At 37.4% G+C, this 25,467-nt stretch overlaps 1 protein-coding gene across 2 annotated transcripts in view; it reads right to left on the reverse strand.

Annotated features, from left to right (window-relative positions):
- Positions 1-3,880: 3,880 nt before the first annotated feature.
- Positions 3,881-25,467, reverse strand: part of LOC122748571 (amine oxidase [flavin-containing] A-like) — a 107,133-nt gene continuing 85,546 nt past the window's right edge. For both annotated transcript variants that reach the window (XM_043994261.1, XM_043994260.1), the window contains 5 exons: positions 21,211-21,268; positions 14,948-15,045; positions 13,616-13,727; positions 7,376-7,438; positions 3,881-7,187 (listed from right to left, as the gene is read on the reverse strand). In XM_043994261.1, coding sequence (XP_043850196.1) covers positions 7,044-7,187; positions 7,376-7,438; positions 13,616-13,727; positions 14,948-15,045; positions 21,211-21,268 — 475 coding nt within the window. In that variant the 3' untranslated portion in view covers positions 3,881-7,043. The remainder of the gene's footprint in view (positions 7,188-7,375; positions 7,439-13,615; positions 13,728-14,947; positions 15,046-21,210; positions 21,269-25,467) is intronic.

Raw genomic sequence — 25,467 nt, forward strand, 5'->3', positions numbered from 1 at the left:
TTCTTTCCCTTCTTGTGAGACTACATATTGGATTTAATTTTTCTAAACCATTGAGTCTTAAAATCTTTATGTCAAAAGTTCTAAATTCTGACTTATAGACATTTCAATCTTTCCTTTTTAAAAATAGATTTTGTTTTTTGAACTGTTTTTGAGTTGTTCCATGCTCTCTTTGGATTTCATTAAGCATAGGTTCATTTTCCTTTGCCTTATATTTTTTGAGAGCTTTGCGTTCTCTCTCTCTCTCTCTCTCTCTCTGAGGCAATTGGAGTTAAGTGACTTGCCCAGGGTCACATAGCTAGTGTCAAGTGTCTGAGGTCGCATTTGAACTTAGGTCCTCCTGATTCCAGGGCTGGTGCTTTATCCACTGCACCACCTAGCTGCTCTACTTTGCATTCTCTTTGGGTATTTAATGTCCATTCTTCTTTTTGGTTTTAGGATCCTCTTTGTTAATTTGTTTGATTGCACACTAGGTTTTAATTCAGAAATTTTCCACTTAAAATCTTTGGTATTTCACTTTAAAAAAAAAAAATCTCTTTAACTTTTCAACTCCTTCCCCTTTTCTGGTATGTATACCCATGGAAGGCTACCTCAGCCATTCAAGTTGGGAGAATATGGGGTTCAGCAGATTTAGGAATCTTTTCTACATATGGGTTAAGGGAAGAGTAAGGATAGCCCTGAGGCTGAAATCTGGGTAATTAGAAAAATAGGAAGGAAATAGGAAGGAGATGATTTGGATGATTTGGGGAGGAGAGATGGTTTGTTTTGGATAAGTTGAACTTGAGGAACAGGACATCCAGTTCTAAATTTCCAATAGATAGTTGTTGGTTTTTGTTTTTGTTTTGTTTTGTTTTTTATTTGTCTTTGTGGGGCATTGAGGGTCACACAGTAAGTGTCAAGTGTCTGGGGTCAAATTTGAACTCAGGTCCTTTTGAATCCAGGGCCGGTGCTTTATCTATTGCGCCACCTAGCTGCCCTAGTTCTTTTGTTTTTGTGAGGCAATTGGGGTTAAGTGACTTGCCCAGGGTCATATAGCTAGTAAGTGTTAAGTGTCTGGGGCTGGATTTGAACTCAGGTCCTCCTGAATTCAGGGCTGGTGCTTTTATCCACTGCACCACCTAGCTGCCCTATTTTTTTTTTAAAAGAGGCAATGAGGGTTAAGTGACTTGCCCAGGGTCACACTGCTAGTAAGTGTCAAGTGTCTGAGGCCAGATTTGAACTCAGGTCCTCCTGAATCCAGGACCAGTGCTCTATCCACTGCACCACCTAGCTGCCCCACTGCCCTAGTTTTTGATGTGGGACATACCTTATTTCTGCATCTGAATCTTTAATCACATCACATCCTCTGCCACCTCTTTTCCTGGCTCTTCCTGTCTATACAAATCTTAGCTACTCTTCAAGGCTCACCTCAAGTCCTATCTACTCAATGAAGCCCCCAGCTGACTTCTCCAAACTTTCACACCACGTGTATATGTATGTTAGTTTTCTTTCTTCAAAAAGGGTCCACCCTTTTTTGCATTGTATTTGCCCTATGGGCTTATTTTGGGGGAAGGCGTTACTGAACTATGATTTGGATGACTTCAAGTTCTGACTCTTCCCCTAACTTATTATCTTTGAGTTTGGGCGAGTCCACTCTCCTTGGACCTCTATTTTCTCATCTCTAAAATGATTTTGAGTTAAGTGTTTTCTAGGGTTCTTTTTAAGATTTGTATACCAGGAAATATTTAGAAATATAATCTAAAAAGGGTTTGGATGACCTAATAAGTCTGTGAATATTGTCAGATTCTCCCTCAGGTTAATAAGTCAAGTCTGTCCGTGCCTGCCTGTCACCTTTTTAATGCACAGGTCTGTTCATGCCATTCTGCTATTCAAAAATCTTCAGCAGCTCTCAGGTGCCTAATATATAGTCATGCTTCTTAATATTTAAAGACTTTCACAAACTGAATCCATCCTGCCTTTCTAGCTTTATCTCATACCACTCCCAAAAAGTAATTCAGTGTTCCAGGCAGACTAGACCAGCCCACTCCCAATTCTCATTTTTATGTTAATGTCTGGAATGGGTCTCATCCCTTTGCTGTGTTCTTCTCATACTTCATTTTATATCTATTTGTGTACATGTGATTCCCATTCATGTCTCCATACCCATCCTCCAACCATGGCAATCTCTTTAAAAGCAAAGTTTCATATTTTTGTATCTCTACAAACTAGCAAGTACCTTCTATATATTTGACACAATGCATATTTGTTCAAATGAGTTGGTATCTCTCAGGTTGGAAGTATTATACTTTTTATAGAGTAAGTCAAAGCACAGAAATACAAAGCAATCTGTCCATTGTCAAATATGTAGAATAAAGGGAATTTAAGTATCACAGATAGGGCCAGAGGATGTCGAAGATGGAAAGGACCTTAGTGATTATCCATCTGAAACTTTTCCTTTTATAGGTGTGGAAACCAAGTATCAGATTATAGTGATTTGACCAGTCATAGTGCCTAATCTAGAATTAAAATGTGGGTCTTCTGACTCCCAATTCAGTGTTTCTAACTCCTTTATTATACTGGAATCTCTCTTACAGTTAACTCAGACCATTTTAGTAACAGATGAGTGTCTATGACTTCAATAGGAGACAGACCATTGAGCTGGCGCTTATGAGCATATGTAGTACCCTGATCCAACAACCAACCCACCTCCCCTACATGGAAGATACCAGGGAGCCGCCTTCTTCTGAAAAAAATAATAATGTTATGTGATGGTAAATAGCTAGGAGAGATTTAGAGGATGTGCAGACATTCTGTAAGTGGTTCACCTCTGCTAACTAACCATGTGGTGAGGATAAGCCTCTGACTGGCTATGGCTGTATAACTGGGAGCAGGATCAGAGGACATTAACCTTGGCTCCCTCTTCAGCTGACTTCTTCCTGCTTTAGAAAGACAATGCCATGAAAGACATATGAAGCCAACATGTAGCCTGTGAATATGGGCTTCAGTTTTTTTGCCTCAGTGTTTCTTCTTTCATTTTAGGTGAAATTGGAGCTATGACTTTTTTAAGTTTCAGAGGGTCAGGTCCGAGGCACCTGATGTTCAGGAGGTCAAAGTCGTGCCAGGTTTTACAGCCAGCCTGGTCTCCACTCTAAGGAGTGACTTTCAAGAGCCAACTGGAGGGAACTGAGATGATCTGGCAGAGCTGCATATGGAAGCCCATTCTCCCCAGAAACCAATATAGTATAGGGTAAAGTGTGCTCTTGAGGCGATGGAAGGGAGATATTTATACTTTTGTGCTTTATATCTTCAGTGTCTCTGAAGTAAGTAACCCTTTGAAAAAAATTAACATTAGTTAAATGAAATGCAGACACTAGTTACCGGTTGGTTAAGAATAGGGGGTTCAGGGGGCAGCTAGGTGGTGTAGTGGATAAAGCACTGGCCCTGGATTCAGGAGGCCCTGAGTTCAAATCCGGCCTCAGACACTTGACACTTACTAGCTGTGTGACCCTGGGCAAGTAACTTAACCCTCATTGCCCTGCAAAAAAACCAACAAAAACCCAAAAATCCAAAACAAAACCAAAAAAAAAAAGAATAGGGGGTTCACACTGAAAGGGGGATTTCAATCCAGTGGCATTAGACAGACAATCCAATCCCTCAGAAGTATCCCTAAATCCCTAAGAGAAATAGTGGGCTGTGCTCTCTCACTATATCAGTTTTTCCAATCAGATTTTATGAATCCACATATGGAGTTCAAACCAAGTAACTCTAGGGTTTAATGCTAATTCCAGTCATATACTTGTGGCTTATGCTTTACTGTTGGCCTCCTGCCATAAAAAGTCTTACAGAGCTCTGTCCACAAATCCAAATATATGTTCTAAGAAAGGAAGCAAGATTAACTCAGAAGTGATATTCATTCTACTTTATTAACAAACAAAACAGTAAAGGCAAAAATCTTACTTTATAGCCAAAGAACATACACATACTTCCACAGATGCAGCTTTGAGGCAAACTTGAGGCACAAAACATCAGACACTAAACTGACAAATTGAACACATTCCCCAATCCTTCAAAGTTTTCCCATAATACAGTATGTTAAAATTTTTCATAACACAGTTAAAAACCACCAAGGGTTAACTGCTATCCCTTTCTAGGGATCTTACCATGGGACTCCTATTTTAATCTGAAATTCTAAAGTAGATGGCCTAATAAGCCTATACCCTATCAGATTTCACAAAGTGACTTCATTCATTTGGTTCAAAAAAGATTATTACAGTCTCTGTTCAGCCAGGCAACATGATCTATAAATCCTAGCTGATTCCATGAAAATGTCTGGATTGGCACTTATTTTGTGATTGATTTAATTTCTAGTTTAAGACAACTGGACTGACTAGAACAGATTGGCTAAGAACAAGAGGGAATAAGGTTTCTCTTGTTTTTTCAGAGGAGGAAACTGAGGCCCCAGGGAGGGCAAGTGACTTGTTCAAAGTCACTGAACTCATCAGTCTTCTGAATCCTGGTCAAAGCTATTTCCATCCTCTATACCACAGATGCATATAAACCTTGGGAGTCAGATGCTAATAACACCCCTTAGCTATTATTAAATCTGACCCTCATGCCATATCCAAAGAAACCTAAATCAATGGTTCTCCACTGAAGAGCTAGGGCTGATGTGACTGACTAGATTACAGCAATCTCATCTACCCAGGGAATAGAGCAGAAAACCTGAAAGCAACCAGCCAAGGGTTTAAAGCTACAAGGTATACAGGTATGCAAGGTATGTCTCAAAGGCTACTTTTCATTGAGAAGTCTTCCAGGCTTCCTGCTACCTCAGAGCAGTGCTCTTTAAGAAGGTGGGGATTTGATAAATCAACTTTATCTAGTTTCCTTTGGCAACCAATAGTTCTTAAGAGTCTATAAGCAGTGGTAGACTGAGAAAGAAGGGCAAAGCTGGCCCTGACAAATGACAATAGTAGTGAAGGAGGATCCAGGAGAGGCTGAAGAATCACTTAATGTAAGTTTCTGGATGGGAAAAGTAGCTTCTGAGGGCACTGAGCAGGTGTATAATTGGTGTTTACAATGAGAGCCCTGAGAAATCAAGAAAAAGCTAAATTTTTGTTTAATAAGAATATGAAAGTAGATGGCCTAATACACCTTAAGAGAGCTCAATAAAAAGTTAACATTTTTAAAGTTTTGGCACCTGAAGGGTTAAGCTTCAGTTATCTGGAAAATTCATTTAAGCGAAACACCCTGGTCCCTGGACTGATATTGGACAAATTATTACACGCAGATACTCAATGCATTGCCAAGATTGACTTTGCCAGATCTTCTAAATTACTTTCTATTATTATTATCTGAATGGGCTGTCTCTTCTTCTTCTTCTTCTTCTTTTTTTTTTTTTTTTTTGCTATCTCACATTACCATTAACAAGACATTCCTTCTGTTTGTTTAGAAGTGCTACCTTGGATTTAATAAAGTTTTCAAAAGTGTGACAGCAAAATGGCATCATGAGAAAGAAACATGTACATGTACTGACCAATATGTCTTCTAGAATAAAGGACATTTATAATCCACTTGGTTTCCTGCCTTTTATTTAAAGCAAAATAAATGTAAAAGGTCAGATCATTTTCACTGATTTCTACTTTCTTTTTGATGAGTGATTTATAAGATTACATTTGATATCCTTCAGAATTATTTTTCAAAATATATAGTAGTCTGAAATCTAAAAATTTGTTACTGTATTTGAGTACAATTTCAATCTTTAGCAACAATATTTCATCAAAATATTTGGTCTGATTGCCATCTAATCATAATACAGAAAAAAGTGGTGCTAGGAAAACAGAAGTAGCATCAAAGTTGTAGACCCTCTTGTCTAAGTGTAAAACAGCCACAATCAGAAAACGAAAGAAGCTTCTGAGAGCCTCCCCCACCCCCAGCTTAGATTCTGGCCCCAAACTCACATTTCAGGTTTTACTGATGATGATTAAATTGATTTTCTCCCCAATGTCACAGAGTAACTAGAGGTGGGGGTGGGGGTGGGGGTGGAGGGGGAAGGCATACTGGTTTTATCTGTAAGAATACAGTAATTATAATCCTTTAGAAAAACGCTTTGTTTGGATTAATATAAGATTCTATTTATAGACTTTATCCTAACCAACTGGCACAACACTTTAAGCTGTATACATCAGTAAATACATTCTCCTCAGGTTTAGAATACATCTATAGCAGCAAAGGAAAACACACACAGACATACGCATGTACATACACATGTATGTACACACACGCACACGTGCACACACACGCACACACACGGCAACAGAAAAGACCAGATCATAAGACAATTCGTGGAAATCAGAAATGAAACGCATTCTCCACAGCAGATGTACACAAGATATGCTTCTAAACACTCACTGCAATCCAATGTTTTTATTTCTAGTACCACATTAAAACGATTTAGAGAAAGGCCCACTCACCCCAGGAAACTCTGTGAACAGTGGGCCCTTTATAAACACCCCCATCCCCAAGGGTGGAAAGAGGGCCCCAAGAATATACTTTAGTCACCACTACCATGTGGCCCTCAGGCTGGCCTCCTTGCTGTGATGATTATTTCATGGGATTGATGCTTAACTTATGGAGCCACTATGGAGAGGTTAAAAAGAAATTTATTTATGAAATCATAAGGTGTTCCCATTTTTAAAGGAGGAAATCAGGATATAGAAGTGATTGTTTCTTATGAGCATCTGACCTTTAAATGCTTTCCCTTGAGAGTTTTAATTTCCTGAAATTTAAAATCTGACAATATGGTTTTATTCTATCAATGAACACAAGTTAATTTGCACATACAAGTGATGGGATAAACCTTGCTCTTATTGAAACTGATTGAGTGGGATTTGCTTTGTTTTGTTTTGTTTTGGGGGGATGACTTTAACACTGACAGGGAAAAGAATTGGCTTGTAAAATCCAGTGCACAAAAATAGGGTCCAACGTTACCGCATTTAATTTTTCCAGATTTTCCTTTTGATGCTGCTGGGAAGGAAGAAGCAGAAAGCATGAAAATGAAATTTTAGAATCTATCGTATGAAGCTCCTGCATTTGCAAATCATCACACAGAGGGCAATTATAGAAGAGGACATTCCGAGAGCCATCAGCAGGCCTGGGACTGACGGTAAGTTTCTCTCCCAGAAGGTGGTGGTGATTGTCAGGGCTGGAACTTCCTGGGTGAAGGAACACAAGAGTATACCTGTCAGGCTGTCGCAAGAAGAAGCTGGGCTAGGCTTATATATCCAAGAAAGAGGAGGCATTAAACTATCCCACTGATGTACAATTAACCCAGAGGCTCAGAGGGAAATTACGTATGGATAGAGAAATGAAAAAAGAAATTGAAGAAAAAAAAGAAACTTACCTTTGACTCTGGTTCTGGTACCCAAATGTCTTTTTTTGCCACCTTCCCCAAGGCATTCAACACCTGAAAGGAAATATTATTATTACTGAATTTATTCATTCATGATAAAAAAAGAGGCTAGACATCATATTTCAAGAAATTAATAAGGGACATTGTCCTGATATCCTAGAACCAGAGGGTAAAATAGAAAGTGAAAGAGATCGCATAATGATAACTTCCAAGAATGTTACAGCCAGATTCCTGAGCTCCCAGGTCCAGGAGAAAATACTGCAATTAGCCAGAAAGAAATAATTCAAATATCATGGCCACAGTCAGGACAAAACAAGATTTAGCAGTTTCTATATTGTAAGATCAGAGAGCTTGGAATATGATATTCCAGAGGAAGTAGGATTATAACCAAGAATTACCTACGCAGCAAAACTAAGTATAATCCTTCAGGGGAAAATGGATTTTTAATGAAACAGAAGACTTTCAAGCACTCCTGATGAAAAAATCAGAGCTGAATAGAAAATCTGATTTTCAAATATAAGACTTGAAAAGCATAAAAAGGTAAACAGGAAATCATAAGGGTATTTAATAAAGTTAAAATGTTTCCATTCTCGGGGCAGCTAGATGGCGCAGTAGATAAATAAAGCACTGGCCCTGGATTCAAGAGGATCTGTGTTCAAATGTGGCCTCGGACACTTGACACTCATTAGCTGTGTGACCCTAGGCAAGTCATTTAACCCTCATTGCCCTGCAAAAGAAAAAAAAAAGTGTCTACATTCTACATGGATATGTATAACTCCTAAGAACCTTATCATTATTTAGGACAGTTAAAAGTATACATAGAGAATACAGGTGTGAGTTAATTGTAATGAAATGATATTTTAAAAAAACAAATAAAATTAAGGGTAATAATAAAGAGGGATGCACTGGGAGAAAGGGGAAGAGAAAGGTAGAATGGGATAAATTATCTCACAAAAAAGTGGTACAAAACAGTTTTTACAATTGAGAAGAAGATGGGCAGTGACATGCAATCCTTGAACTTTACTTTCATCAGAACTGGTTATAAGAAGAAATACCATACACAATTGGTTGGGTTCAGAAATCTATTGTATCCTGAAGGGGAAAAGGTGGGCTGAGAGACTGATAGGAGGGAGGGCAAACTGAGGGAGGTGGTAGTCAGAAGCAAAACACTGTTGAGGAATATTTTGGAGTATTTCAGGGAGAGAGAGAGAGAAGAGAAACAAGGGAAAAATGGGATGGAGAAAAATACACAGTGATTGTAACTGTGAATGAGAATGGGATGAACTCACCCATAAAACAGAAGCAGTAGAACCCAGAATTCTACAATATGTTATTTACAGGAAACATATTTGAAGCAGAGACACACACACACAGAGTTAAGTTAAGGGGCTGAAGCATGAAGGAGGGATAGAGCAATTATGATATCAGACAAAGCAAAAGCAAAAATGGATCTGGTTAAAAAAGATAAGGAAGGAAACTACATCTTATTAAAGGATACTTTAATATGAAGTAATATGAATACTAAATACATAGGCACCAAATGGGTACGGTATCCAAATTCTTAAAGGAAAAGTTAAATGAGAATAAAAGAAACTGAAGGAATTAGACTAGCAACAAGGAAACAAAACTATCACTCTTGGCAGATGATATGATGGTATACATAAAGAATCCTATAGAATCAGCTAAAAATCTAGTTGGAATAATGAACAACTATAGCAAAATTGCAGAATATAAACTAAACCCACATAAATCATCAGCATTTCTATATATTATCAACAAAGTACAGCAACAGAAATTTCAGAAACAAAAATTCTATTTTAAGTAATAGTAGACAATATAAAATACTTGGGAGTCTACCTGCCAAGACAATTCCAGGAACTATATGAACACGATTACAAAATGCTTTTCAAATAAATAAAGTCCTATCTAAACAAATGGAAAAATATTAATTATTCATGGGTAGGCAAAGCCAATATAATAAAATTTCAATTCTATCTAAATTAATTTGCTTATTCAGTTCCATCCCAAATTATCAAAAATATTTTATAGAGCTAAAAAAATCATAACAAAATTAATCTGGAAGAACAAAAGGTCAAGAATGTCAAGGGAATCAAAGAAAAAATGTGAAGGAAGGTAGTTTAAGTAGAACCAGACCTCAAACTGTATATAAAGTGGTAATTGTCAAAATAATCTGGTACTGGCTAAGCAATAGAGTGGTGGATCAGTGGAAAAGTTTAGGTATATAATACATAGTAGTAAATGCTCACAGTAATCTTGTGCTTATATGTGCAAAGATCCAAGCTTTGGGGATAAGAACTGTGAGTGAGATTTTCCCCATCCCTTAGATATATGTGATTTAACTATGATAGTAATCAGTATAATAGACTACAAATTGTGATTTCTTAATTTTAAGTGTTTTCTAGTCTCTTGGAACTTAATAATCTAGCACAGAGCATAGATATTGTGTAACTTGTTCTTTTTTTTTTTTTTTTTTAGTGAGGCAATTGGGATTAAGTGACTTGCCCAGGGTCACACATCTAGTAAGTGTTAAGTGTCTGAGGCCAGATTTGAACTCAGGTACTCCTGACTCCAGGGCCGGTGCTCTATCCATTGCGCCACCTAGCTGCCCCAACCTGTTCTTAATGTATTATGAATATTCTCTAGTGGCTCAAGCCAATGCAGTACTTGTAAACTTGTAAACTCATGACCATTGTCCTTCTTCATTTTGTGGTTACATATTCAGTTAAGGACCATCTATCAGCTTTGTAGTGATGTCCCTTTTCAAAAGGTGCATTGTGGTTAACCACAACACTGAAAATAGTATCTATTAAGCTGAAGGAACCAATCAGAATCGAGATTTATGACCTGTTGCTTTAGATGTTTGCTTCAGGATGAAAGACCTAACCATGTTGCTTTAGAAATATCCTTCAAGACTGACTGTTTCCCTCTTGTGATTAGTTGGCTAGATGGCCTTTGTCACTAAAGATAACGTTCAAGTTTCAATGTATCCTTTTCTGTACCATTTGCAATTCTCTGAGGGTGAAATAGGAGGAGTCTATGGGGTATAAATACCATCTCCTTGTACTGCTCGGGGTCTTTGGGTCCCAGACCTAAGACCCGCTTTATTGAGAGACAGGTACCCTCTCTCAAAAAATCTATTTTCTAAGGCTTGGAGACTTCATTGTTTCTTGTTCTTCATCTGCCTTAGAAATTTTCATGAAAGAACTCACTATTTATAGCTCTTTTTGTGGTGGCTAAGAATTGGAAATCAAAGGGATGCCCAACAATTGGGGAATGGCTAAATAAATTGTGGTATATTATGGTGATAGAATATTATTGTGTTATAAGAAATAACAAGCAGGATGACTTCAGAAAGGCCTGGAAAGACATGTATGAAATGATGTATAGTGAAGTAAGCAGAACCAAGAGAACATTGTACAGAGATAGCAATACTGTTTGATGAAGAACTGTGAAAGACTTGACTATTCTCAACAATACAATGATCCAAGACAATCCCAAAGGACTACTGATGAAGCATACTGTCTACCTCTAAAGAAAGAACTGATATTGATGGAAGAGACTGAAGCATGCTATTTTTCATTTTCTTTCATTTTTTTCTTTTAATCATTAAGTTTTCTTGTACAAAATGACAAATACAGTGATATTTTACATAATCATACATGCATAACCCATATCTGAATGTTTGCTGCCTCAGTAAGTGGGGAGAGAGGGTGGGAAAGAGGAATAAAAATTGGAACCCCAAACTATAAATAAAAATGTTTATTCTTTAAAAAAAAGAACTCATTATTTGACAAAACTGTCACGAAAACGTGAAAGCAGTGTGGCAGAAACTAGGTATAGAACAACATCTCATACCATATAGCAAGATAAGGTCAAAATGGGTACATGACTTAGACATCAAGGGTGATACCATAAGCAAATGAGAGAAGTATGGAATACTTTACTTGTCAGATTTATGGATAAGGGAAGAATTTCTTACCAAACAAGAAATAGAGGACATTACAACATTTAAAATAGATAATTTTGATCACATTAAACTAAAAAGTTTTTGCACAAACAAAACCAATGCAGCCAAGAAAGCAGAGAACATGGGAAAAAATTTTACAGCAAGTTTCTCTGATAAAGTTTGCATTTTTCTAACATATAGAGAACATATAAGAATAAGTCATTCCCCAACTGATTAATCATCAAAGGATATGAATAGGCTATTTTCAGATGAAGAAATCAAACCTATCTATAGTCATATGAAAAAATGCTCTAAATCACTACTGATGACAGAAATGCAAATTAAAACAACTCTGAGGTACCACCTCACAAATATCAGATTGGCTAATATGATGTGTGGGAAAATTGGAACATTAATGCACTGTTGGTGGAGTTGTGAACTGATCCTGGAGAGCAATTTGGAACTATGCCCAAAAGGTTATAAAACTGTGCATACCTTTTGACCCAGCAATTCCACCACTAGGTCTGTATCCCAAAGAGACTTAAAAAAGGAAAAGGATAATATATAAAAAATATAGCAGTGCTTTCTTTTGGTGGCAAAGAATTGGAAATTGAGGGGATGCTTATCAATTGGGGAATGGCTGAACAAACTGTGGTATATGATTGTGATGGAATACAATTGTACTTACTATAAGAAATGATGAGCAAGGATGCTTTCAGAAAAAACTGGAAAGACTTACATGAACTGATGCAAAGTGAAGTGAGCAGAACCAGGAGGACATTGTACATAGTAACAGTAATATTAAATGATGATCAACTGTGAATGACTTAGCTTTTCTAAGCAATTCAGTGATCCAAGTCAATTCCAAAGGACTTGTGATGAAAAATGCTATGTTCCTCCAGAGAAAGAACTGATGGGGTCTGACTGTAGATTGGAGCATACTTTTCTACTTTATTTTAGGTCTGTGTTTTCTTTCACAACATGGCTAATATGGAAATATGTTTTGTATGAGTGCATATGCATAACCTATATCAAATTGCCTGTCTTCTCAAGGAACAGGGGAAGAGAAGGAAAAAAGAGAGAATTTGTAATGCAAAAAAAAATAAATGAATGTTAAACAATATTTTTACATGTAAATGGAAAAAAAACAAAATATTTTTAAAAATTTACTGCCTTGAAGACTAATCTTCTGGTGGTGAATCTCTTTAATTAGACTGAACCTTGGATGCCATTATATTGTCCATGGCCAGCCACAGCCAGCTACTAACTTGAAATCTTGATTTCTAGCTTGTTAGGACTTGTCAGAATATGTTCCCCCAGCATATATCTCTCAAAAACCCAGGGTTGCCTCCAAACACCACATATGAAGCAGTAGCATATGCCAGGTTTATTAATATAAACTAGACAAATAACTATAGTAGATAAAGCAACATCATCTTAATATACCATCATACATTACTGATATTGCATTGCAACCATATATTAATGCAGTCTACTTTGTTTAGCCATTCTGCTAAGTTTGGACACCTGGGATGATTCTGATTTTATGTTTTAAAAATAACAGAAGTTCTTAACCTGAGATCCTGAGATGCATGAACTTTTTTTTTTAAGTGTTAATAACAATTTTGATATCACTGGTTTCTTTTATAATTCTACATATTTATTTTATGCATCTAAAATATTCTGAGAGTAAACCCATTATATATCATCAGTTCTTAATATGTGTATGTTTTAAATTTCTATTGCAGATGTTCTAAAAATTTTACATCTCTCTCAAATCAACATCCACATTTTAAATCCACTCCGTTTCAGTAGGTAGCTTTTATCTCCTACTTCACTGGGAAGATTGAGGCCATGCAACAGAAAGCTTTCACTCTCAACTACTTCCTCTCTGTGCTATAACCCATCTCCCTTTCCCTTTTGGGCTCTGGAAAAAAGAGGTTCCTCTTTCTTTCCAATGATAATTCACCCCACCCATGTCCTTTCCTTACTCATAAAACACATATGTGTAATGTGGTATAGTGAAATGCAGAAATGGGGACCTGAGTTTGAATCTCATTTCTTTGACTTAAGTATTTCTGAGACTTTGGGCTAGTCACAAACTCTCTGTGCCTCAGTTTCCTCATTTGGAAAATAGAGATAATACAACCTGCTCTTACAGACTGTTGTAAGGAAAGCATCTTGTAAATGATTGAGTGCTATAGAAATCTAAACTAAGATCAGAATTATTTATAGTGTATTATTCTACTTTCTCCTGTACATACCTCTCTAGCTGCTCTTTCTCCAGCTTCCACTGCTCCCTCCATGTATCCACTCCAATAGGTTGCTGTCTCTGTCCCAGCAAAATAAACCTTGTCAACCGGCTGGCGGATAACCCTTCAAAGTGAATATGAGAAGTCAGAACAGAGTTCCTGGGAAGATGACAAGAGCTAAATAATGCATTCACAATGGAGAGAGGGGGACATGCTCAATTATTTAAAAAACAAACCACCTTCCCTGGTTTTCAGCTAAAGATGAAAGCACCACATCAAGCACAAAATCAAATACTTAAGTAGCTGGAAACAAACCTCACTCTACCATAGTCAGAAATGCATTACAGGAATCTTAAAAAAGGAACTAATTTATTTTCAAACAAACATCATTATTTTAGTGAAATGAATTTCCTGTTAACTCTCTCATTCCTTAGGCTATATCATGGATGTTTATGCCAATAATGAACTGCTAATAACAATCAAGTAGGATTTCCCCCCTCTTTAATGTGATAGCCTCTTTAAAATGCCTCCTTGTCAAGGTTTGGGGTAAGGAGGGGAAGAGCAATAAGCACGATGGGGAGAATATAGCACAGAAGTGGGAGAGGGAAGACAAGATGACCCTTTTGGCAAAGGAGGGGCCTGCTGGTGTTCTATTGAGTTAAAGGCCATCACAGGGTAACTGAAGGCAGGGGGAATATTTCACATAGGAAAAAGTTTCTTGGCAAAGAGAATAAGGAAGAAGGATGTGCAAAGTAGGAATCTAATTACTTTCTTTTCATCTTTAAGTAGCTATTCATATTATGCTACAACTCTGAAAAATACTTTGATTCTAGCAGCTTTCCCTTTTTCCTTTAAGAAAATTTCTCTTTTCCTAAGGCTATCCATCCACTTTCCTGTTTTATAACCTTGTATTCCTTGGCTTCAATTGTGTCTCACCCAGTTCTTTTGCTGGCTGGTTGCCCTTGCTGAAGATAATATATCCTATCATCTTGAGTTATTTCTTTTGTTGTCTAGGTCCTGTTAACAACAGCTATTTCATTGAATTTGATTTTATTTTTAAGGAAAAAAAACACCCTAGTTTCATCTTCAAATACCAAGGCCTCCCATTAGTTAGTTACCTACTTCCCAATAAAAAACAAGCAAACTACTGTTAGACTGTTCTTTCACTGTTTTACAATACCAGACAAAAACTGAAATCCACGCTCCTACAGATTTACATATTGTACAGATTTACTAAAACCCATAAGATCTTTGATTACCTTTCTACTTTTATTTGTCTTTTGCTTATCTTCTCAGCCCTTAACCCTATTGCTTTTTTTAAAAGAAATAGTAGTTTACTTGTACCTTCCATACTGAGTCATGGTCCCTGGAGGGAAGTAGGCCGTGTAGCAGCCTCCAGAGTACTGATCTTCACACCAGTTCTTCTCCTCATAATGGACTGGCTACAACATTCATAGGAAATGATACAAAGAGAAAACAAAACTGAAATGCTGAAATGAAGGAAAACAAAGAATCTATTCCCAATACTAAGAATAACAAAACCCATTACAATGCTCCATAGAATCCAACGATAAGGGTCTGGACCTACTTTACACCAAAAGATGGAATGATGAATGTTCAAGTTTTACCCATACTCTGGCCTTAAGGGAGTAGCTGGGTGGTATTAAAAGAGCTGTGGACTCAGTGTTGGAAAACCTGGCTTTATATACAGATGCCGATCAATTTAATCTTATAGGTATTTCTGAGTGTGTGTGTGTGTGTGTGTGTGTGTGTGTGTGTGTGTTAGGAATGACTAGAAGAATACTGTCTAGAAGGGCATACGTTATTCAAAAGGAATAACAGGTAAAAGCCATGTGTGTGGGAGGGACAGGGGATTGGAGTACAGGATTAAGATTTCATGACATGGGGAAATCAAAGCAAGCATGCATCTGGAGGGGGGAATAGTTGGGTCAACAGACTTGATAGTGTCATTGTAATATAGACCACAAAAAAATCTAGGCAGAAGGACTGAACAGCTTAGGAGTTCCAGAAACAAATCAAAATACTGACAACACAGAAATATGATTATAGTAGTGAGAAGGGATTTTAATTATCTGGGCATCTCTCTGCCAAAAGTAGAAAAGCTAATGATTTTTTGGCTTGCCTTAATGATAATTTCATCTTTCAAACAGCAGAGGAAACAATAAAGGAAATTGCTATTCTGGATCTGCTTCTCACTATTAAAGGAGGAACTGATTGCTAGGGTAGTCATGAATGGAATTTTGGAGGGGAGTAATCATCCCATATTTAAATTGGTGATAAAAGAAAGTCAGGGATTATCTGGTGTATTTTTTAGATTGTTGGAGGTCAGGATTTTATAAGGATTTAATGAAAGAATGGTAGGTAAGATCCTGTAAATTTCTATAGGGAAAATCATGTGAAGAGGGATGGGGAGCTCTGAAGAACTCAATTACAAAGACATAGAAAGAATCAGTATGAGGAAGGATAAAAGGGGAAGAAAGCACTATGTGAATAGTCAGGGAATGAATAAACCGATTTTTAAAAATACAAAGAAGAGGGGACAGTTAGGTGGTGCATTGGACAAAGCACCAGTCCTGGATTCAGGAGGACCTGAGTTCAAATCTGGCCTCAGACACTTGACACTAGCTGTGTGAGCCTGGGCAAGTCACTTAACCCTCATTGCCCCGCAAAATATAAATAAATAAATAGAATTTTTTAAAAGATGCAAAGAAGATAGAAGCAAGGGCAGGAAGGAAAGGATGAATAATAACATCAATAGTTAACTGTGATCTTCACAACTCATCCCAGTTTTATAGATGAGGAAATCAAGGCTGAGAGAGGTTAATTACTTGCCTAGACTCAGCAGTTAGTAAGTGCATGAGATGGGATTCAAACTTGGGTATTCTGAACACCAAATTCTTTAAGCATTATGTTACATGGAAGATGTAGTATACCCTAAAGAAGAGCGTCAGGAGAACCATAGCTCAGAATGAGCTGGCTAAAAAACAAAAACTTATTTTAAGAAAGCTATATTGGGGAGAAGCTAGGTGGTGCAGTAGATAGAGTACCTGTCCTGGAGTCAGGAAGACTTGAGTTCAAATCTGGCCTCAGACACTTGAAACTTACCAGCTGTGTGTTCCTGGACAACTCACTTAAGCCTGACTGGGGGTGAGGGGGGAGGAGGAGAGAGAGAGAGAAAGAGAGAGAGGGAAAGGGAGAGAGGGAGGGAGGGAGGGGAAAAGGGAGGGAGGGAGAACATGAATGAGCTATATTGGAAAAAAAGAAAGGGTAAGGGCAATAGTCTGAGATGAATGCAATGATGATAACTGACAATGGAAAAACATAGCTGATTCTTTTTGTTTTGTTGTTTTCTCTGGTAAGAATAATGATCTTTAGAACATAAAGGATAAATGCTGGCTAATAAAAACTGAAAACCAAGATAAATAAGGAATTTTTTTTTTTGTGGGGCAATGGGGGTTAAGTGACTTGCCCAGGGTGACACACCTAGTAAGTGTCAAGTGTCTGAGGCTGGATTTGAACTCAGGTACTCCTGAATCCAGGGCCAGTGCTTTATTCACTGCACCACCTAGCCGCCCTGATAAATAAGGAAATATTAAGAAGGTCTGGATGACATTCTCCAATGAACTAGGAGATATAATTACTGGATCATAGTCAATGGTCTTGGACAGGAGAGGTGATGAAGAACTAAAGAAGGACAAATGTTTTCCTATTCTTCAAAAAAAGATAAACAAATAGACTCTTCAACCTATACAGCAATGATTTTGACTTAGATTGCTAGCAAAATTCTAAAGTGATGGTGAGTGAACATCTGTAAAATAAAAGTTAATAACAACAGACTCCATATCAAGAATAGGTCATACAATTCCAAGGGACTTATGATGAAAGATGCTGTCCACCTCCAGAGAAGGAACTGATGGGGTCTGAATGCAGATTGAAGTATACTATTTTTCACTTGATTTTTTCATTTTTTTTTATTTGTGTTTTCTTTCACAACATTAGTAAGAAGGAAATATGTTCTTCATGACTGCATATGTACAACTTAAAAGAAATTGCGCTCTCAGGGAAGGAGGAAGAGAATTTGGAACTAAAACTTTATAAAAAAAAGAATGCAAAAATTGTTTTTACACATAAGTGGGAAAAATAAATTATTATTTAAAAAAAAGAACAGGTCATGACAGACTAACATCATTTTTTTTGATAGAGGGTTATTCGATTGGAGTATTCTATAGATAGAGATTATCTAAATTTCAGCAAAGTACTACCCTCTGTGTGATATTAATATTAAATTTTTCAGAAATTACATCCCATATTTTGAAACCAAATAACATTAGTAGAAGACAGGTATGAAAAAGATGAGTCTGTGTTTCTATTTGAAATTTCAGGTCATTAAAGGTGCTCTGCAATATTCTGAAAGCAATTCAGTCTGCTCCCCTCTTCCTTTTCTGTTCTGGGCCTAATTCATTATCTATTCTTACTGTCTATTCCAGATATGCATATTGATTGTCAATCTCTATGGATAGTCCATCTAAATGCGCATAATAATCTGAGCAAATCAAGTCAGGAAACATTTATTAAGTATTATGGGCCAGGCTCGGTTACAAAGAAAGGAAAAAGCAGTCCTGCCCTTAAGCAGCTCACATTCAAATGTGGTAGACAACTTGCAAGCAACTGCAAACAAACTAGAAGTACATAAGAGATCATTTGTGGGTGATCCTGGAGGGAAGGCATTATTGGCAATTAAGAGGAAGCAGGGTTTCTTGCAGAAGGTGGGATTTTAGTTGAGATGTGAAGGAAACCAGAGGGTGAGCAGGAAGAAACTTCCAGGCATAAGAGACAGGCAGTATAAATGCTGAGTTAGGAGATGAGGGTCCTGTGGGAGGGAGGAGAATATGGAGGCCAGAGTTACTGATCAGAGTAGGTGGAGTAGAGCAAGGTGTAAGAAGACTGAAAACGTAGGAAAGAGACAAAGTTATCAAGAGCTTTAAAATCTCAACAAAAGACTGTAATGGAGTTTACTAAATATGGGAGTGACGTGGTCAGGCCCAATCTGACAGCTAAGTAGATGAGGGGCTGGAGTAGGGAGAGACTTGATGCAGAGAGACCAACCAGAAGCCTATAAAAGGCTACAGGTGTGAGGTGACAAGGAGCACACCAGGGTGGTGGCAGTGTCATAGGATAGGACAGGGCATATATGAGAGATGTTGCAAAGGTAGAATCAAGTAGACTTGACAACAGATTAGACATGGAGGTGACAGAGTTCGAGTTGAGGATGACACCTGGGCTATAAGTCTGGGTAAGTGGGAAAACAACAGTGCCATTTCCAGTAACCAGAAAGTCAGGAAGAGAAGAAGGTTTGAAGGAGGAAATAAGGAAGAAAGGTAGAGTCCAGTCTAAGATAAGGAGTTTAAGATATCTACAGGAAATACAGAGTTCATGATTTCTAATGGGCAGTTGAAATGTGAGACTGGAGGTCAGCAGCAAGTTTAGGGCTGGATAAACAGACCTAAGAATTATCTTCATGGAGATGATAACCCAATGAGATGGTATAGAGGGAGAAGGGAGGAGGGCCCGGGACAGAGCCTTGAAGAATCTTCAGTGATTAGCAGGATCAACCTGAATGAATATCCAGCAAACGAGACTTTGCAACTGGACCTGAAGGAGCGGTCTGATGGGTAAGAGGAAAACCAGGAGAGGAAAAATACCAAGGAGAAGAGGGTGACCAGTGGGGTTAAAGGCAGCAGAGAAGGAGGTAAGCACTTATAAGACACCCGCTATGTGCCAGGCACTGTGTGAAGCACTTTTTACAAACATTACCTCATGTGAGCCTCACAACAACCCCATCAGGTTATCATTACCGCTATCTTACAGCTGATGAAACTGGGGCAAAGAGAGGTTTAAATAACTTACTCAGGGGCATACAGATAGTAAGAGTCTGAAGCTGAATTTGAACTTAGGTCTTCCTTTCTATCCAATGAGCCACCTAGCTGCCTATACAGGATGAAAACTGGGAAAAGTCCAGTGAATACAGATGGGACTACTGAAATCTTTTCTAACTGAGACTCTGGGAGAGGGGTTTCACCTTTGCAAGCTGCACTTCCCTATCTGTAAAATGGTGCTAACATTAGGAGTATTTTTGTGGGGAAAGTGCTTTGCAAAACTCAAAATGCTTTATAAATATGAGTTATTATTATTCATGCTTAGCATAATGGTAGGAAGAAAGGAATGTGAGATAAGTAGGGAAATCTGAAAAAGATTAACTTCAGAAAAGCTGTTCTAAGTTTGAGGACATGTTGGGCAGAATCCTAGTTGAATGAGGGCAGTTATGATTGAAAACGCTTGCTGAAGATGACAGGGCTTTCCCTTCTAGTTTCTCCAATGCTTATTGAAAAATGTGTGTCATTGGAATGGTAGAAGACATGCTCCTAAAGTAAAGCTTTCTTTTTTAACTTAATGAATAATTTTGTTCTTTAGATTCATGTTCTTGTTGGACAGAGGCTGTAGGACGTAGAAGCTAGTTATTAACTCCTTAAAAAGAAGTTAACCTGTAAGGACAAGATCCAAGTTTGCACGGCACAACAGTGCTTCATATTGGCTGGAAACTGCTGTTGTTGTTTAGTTGTTTTTTCAATTACATCCAACTCTTTGTGATCCCATTCAGAATTTTCCTGGCAAAGGCACTGGAGTGGTTTGCCATTTCCTTCTCCAGCTCATTTTAAAGATGAGGAACTGAGGCCAACAGGGTGAAGTGACTTGCCAAGGATCACACAGCTAGTAAGTGTCTGAGGCCAGATTTGAACTCAGGAAAATGAGTCTTCCCGATTCAAAGCCTAGTGCTCTATCTACTGTGCCACCTAGCTGTTCTTACTGGCTGGTAATAGTTTTAGCTTATTTTCTTCAGGTTCTTGTTGTGATTATTTTTCAGGATGAAGGATGTGGCTCATGATTCTGATTCTTGGTCATTGGATTCTACTAACAAGGAAAGATGCCATATTGTCTCCTCTTAGAAAACAATTCTTAAAGTCTCTGGTACTTTGATCAATGGTTAATTATGGGAACAGGGAACTAAGAACAAAAATGTAACCAACCTCCTGTTACAGGTGAAAGAATTAGAATTAAAATCCAGAAAGACTCATACATGTTTGGATATGGTCAATGTAGAAATTTGTTCTACTAGACTACATGTATTTGTTGAAAGGTCTTTTTTTAAAATTAAATTGGAAGGGAGAGATAATAAAGGGCATGTAAGAAAATACTGTAAAACTAAAACAACATTCTCCTCTTGGAACCACTAAACTAATCTGTCCCTTGAGACAACAACTGAAGATGGTGAGTTTTAATGAGATTACTGGTCAGCTACCTAATTAAACCTTTAATGAAGAACCTTGTGACCCTATCAATAAGATACTATTTGCACTTGAGAATGTTAAGGATTTTTTAACTTCCCTTAATTACTAACATGAATTTCCAGAACTAAACAAACCCCTTTTATATAATTATCATAAACTACTGGGAAATTATAATTTACATTGCTTCACCACCTAAATCAAACAGAAGAACATATCCATAGTCTAAAGATAACTGCTTACTTGCAAAGCTTCTTGTGATCCCAACACTTTTGCATAAAGTTCACAGATTTTCCTCTTCCTACAAGAAATTTAAAAAATGGCAAGAACAAAAAGACAAACTTTAAGCTTCAATAACAGGTCACAGAATAGAATCAGTAATTCCAATTTGTGTTCTCTAAATACTCAATCACCCAAATTTGCATTTAGTGGACAGTTAGTCAATAAATTACATATAAATTATTCCAATTAAATTTACTGTATGATAATGCCAATTCTTATTCAATTTGATGATGCCTGGATCTTGAGTTTCTTCTTTCTGCAGTGCCTACTTCAATATCACCCTGCAAAGCATGATAGACAGGAGGGGGAACCAGAAAAAAAAATTCACTTCTCTGGACAATGAGTTATACTTCCTACAAGTTTTTGAGGTACTACATATTATAATGAGATTATCTCCCAACATTCTATTCTGTTTGAAATAATAAATAGAGACAACTTAATTAGTATTTGAAAGAGAACATAAGAAATACCAGACTCAGGCATACCAATGCTCCAACCCATAGCCTAGAATTCTGTTTCTGACACTGAGGTACATACCAAGGAAAAGTTTGTCCAGGATCATGGCCATTTGCTATGATGTCACTTCAAGATATTAAAGATTATACTTCCATTTTCTCTAAATTCTCTTTAGAATCCATTATGCATCTATCACAAATTAGTTTAATTATTCTTAAACCTATTTGTATTTTCAAAATAGACTACATGTCCCAGTTTCCATAATTTTAAAAGCTGCTAAATAAAGCAGAATATTATATTATTTGTCTTATAAATATGTTAAAATTTCTAGGACTATCACTCACTTTGAGAACCTTAATGCTATGGGAAGAAGGCCATGTATTCTCTTAAGGGATTTTGCAGACTTTGATCATATATCTTTGGTTTTTGTTTTAATAAAGACTGCAAATTAGTATCTAAATTTTATACCACAGCTTAACTATAGCTTGGTGTACTGCATGTCAAATGCGGAATCCTTTAGTAGCCTCAATAACAAAGAATTGTTCTTTCTTTGGCTCTGTATGCTATCACAGCTTGGCTTATTTTAGATTCCTGGGTCACACGTCTATTGTGAATTTCTGTTGTTCCCTTGGGGTTCAATCAGCATGGAGGAACACCTGGGACATAAATTTGTATGTACCAAAAGAGAATGGATTCTTTGAGTTCCTCTGGTTTTGACTGTCTGGGGCTGTGGGACTATTAGAGTGATGAATGGAGATAGTATTATGTCTGATGAAGTAATAGTTGCCCTCTATTCCCAAAACTTTGGCTTGACCATAATGTACAGAAAATACCCTAATGATGTTTCCTTTCCCTTAAGGTGGGAACTAAAACAAAACAAAAAAATCTGTCTTTGACAAGGGGATGTTTTGTGGGAGATGATGAGTACAATTCAAGACATCAAGTTCAAAAGGATGGTGATATACCCCACTTTCAAATATTCCCAAGTTACAGTAACTTATTGATAGACATATCATCCATGGGTTAATTTACCCAATTCTTGGTTCATGTGGTACTGCTTCTATTTGAAAGGAAAAGAATGTTCAGCTAGAAGTAGGGTTTAGAATTATGGTGTACCAATGTACAAAGTGGTTCTGATAGTTTATTTATTTTTTTTAATTTATTTTTTAATTTTTTAAAAATTTTTTTTAGTGAGGCAATTGGGGTTAAGTGACTTGCCCAGGGTCACACAGCTAGTAAGTGTTAAGTCTGATAGTTTATTATTCAAGGTTGGGGCAGGGGAGGGGAGAGAGAGAGAGAGAGAGAGAGAGAGAGAGAGAGAGAGAGAGAGAGAGAGAGAGAGAGAGAGAGAGAGAGAGAGAATGAATATGCCTGAGAAATGTCATACCTGAGAAATGTCATACTTCAGGTAGGGAATTTGAAATCACAGAAGAGTGAAGATTGTTCCTTCAGGGAACTAGGTATTTAATGACTAATTTCACAAGTCAAAAAGAATGAGGCTACAGTACCAATTCTGTTCCTACTGTCTTTTCATAATGAAGAGAAGAGAAGGAAGCTCTCAGAATAATTCCCTCAAACATTAATCACAGCATTTTATAAAAGTATTCCCAGGATAAAATATTTGTAGTGCTCAGAAAAGTCAGGATTGTAAGATAATTTAGCACAAGACTAGAATAACCCCATCATTTTTCCTTTTTTATTTTTTTAAATAGATGAGAAAAATAAGGGAGAGAGAGATTAAATGATCTGGACAAAAATTTATTATGGAATTATTATTTGAAGACTGATAAGTCAGGTGATAGGGCAGATAGAGAAATTAATAATATGTCTACCTTCATGAAGTTATATACTAAAAATTCTCATATGAATACACAAGTAAATTATTATGCCTGGCACATTAATAAATATTTGTTTATTGGCTGATGACTAAATTTGAAGTCAAGGAAGGAAAAAAAAGTTTGTTTGCAGGGGAGATATGCCTGCAAAAATAATACAAAATATTTTAGACACTGAGCATAGATATCTTTGTGATATTCAACCTTCTTTAGTCAGTGAAGTTTAAGTTTTGAGGGTTATATACTAGCATCCTAGGTGTCTTATAAACACCTGAAAAGTATAGGCATTTTGTGAAAATTTAACCAAAAGTCTACCACAGCCTTTGAATAAAGTACACAGTTCATCTTATTCCAAGGGATACAGGTAAATAATAATAGATGTCTCCTCAATGTAACATTCCATTTTCTAGCCCTGTGCAAGTCTATTCTCCCATAACCAAAGTGCTCTCTTTTTTCATCTTTTCCACTGAAAATCCCTGTTATCCTCAGCTCAGCTATCACTTCCTCTGGGAAGCCTGTCCTGATAAGTCAGGGGCTTACACTGGTTCCTTTTCCAAAACAATGTTCTTGATCACTAAATTTGGAGCTACTTCTTAAAAGTGGCAACAGTGAAGGCTCACACATGATTCTGAAGAAAGTTATGAGACTGTAGTCTTCTCCGTGAATCTCCCTCATCTTGCTTCTCGTCACTCCCCTCTCCAATACATCCTCTACACAGTTGCAAGACAATGTCATGCCTCAGGTTAAAAACCTTCAGTGGCTCCCCAGTGTCTCCAGGATAAAATACAAAATACATATTGCCCTCCCTTCTCAATGTTCCATGTTCCATGCCCAGTGGACTCCAAGTTACTTTCCAAACTTAGCGCTTCATTTCTCACCTTTTGTTTATTCACACTGGCATTCCCTCTTCATTTCTGCCCCTCAGAATCTTGTCTCCTTTCAAGGCTCAACTTAGGCAGTATTTGCTCCAGCAAGTTTTTTGAGCTAATAGCTGTCTCCCTCTCCCTCCTCAAATTATTTTGCATTACACCAGTTTGTCTGTATGTCGTCTCTGCCATGGTAGAATGTAAGCTTTATGAAGATGGGGACTATCGTTTTTGTCTCTGCATCCTCTGAAATGATGCTTTGCATATGGTAAGACCTTAATGAGTATTTGTTGAATTGAATGTTTTTTGTTTTTTTTTTGCAGGGCAATGAGGGTTAAATGACTTGTCCAGGGTCACACAGCTAATAAGTGTCAAGTGTCTGAGGCTGGATTTGAACTCAGGTCCTCCAGAATCCAGGGCTGGTGCTTTATCCACTGCGCCACCTAGCTGCCCCCTGTTGAATTGAATTTTTACCCTGAATTCTACATTTTTAAAGCCCAAATAGTTTTCATGATATAAAATCTACATCTTGGAGAAGGTATTCAATTGATATTCAATCAATCAATAAGCATTTATCAAGTACCTACAATATGCTGGGTGAACACTGTGCTAGCGCTGAGGATAAAATGATAAAAATGCAGCAGATTTAGCCCTTCTAGAGAAGCTTATGTTCCATTGGAGAGGACAACATGACAATGGATAGGTATATAAAGAGATGATAGGCAATCACTGGTAGCTTCCTGTAGAAGGTGATGTTTGAGCTGAGCACCAAAGGAAACAAGATTCTGCAAGGTCATGGTGACGAGGCACAGAGGAAAGTCAGTACCAAAACAGAGCTTGGAAAAGCAGACCCATCTGTACAGAACAGTTGAGAAGGCCAAGTTCACTAAACTGACATGTGCATGAAGGGGAGTAACGTATAATAAGGCCAGAATGGTTGTTTTGGGCCAGGCTGGGAGGCAGCCATTCAGATCCTAGAGGTAATAGGGAGATACTGGAGATTCTGAATAGGGGAGTGACACGGTCAGACGTGTGCTTCAGGAAACTGTTAGATACCCTGA

The sequence above is a fragment of the Dromiciops gliroides genome, chromosome 3 (genome assembly GCF_019393635.1).
Source record: "Dromiciops gliroides isolate mDroGli1 chromosome 3, mDroGli1.pri, whole genome shotgun sequence".
NCBI classification, from domain to species: Eukaryota; Metazoa; Chordata; class Mammalia; order Microbiotheria; family Microbiotheriidae; genus Dromiciops; species Dromiciops gliroides.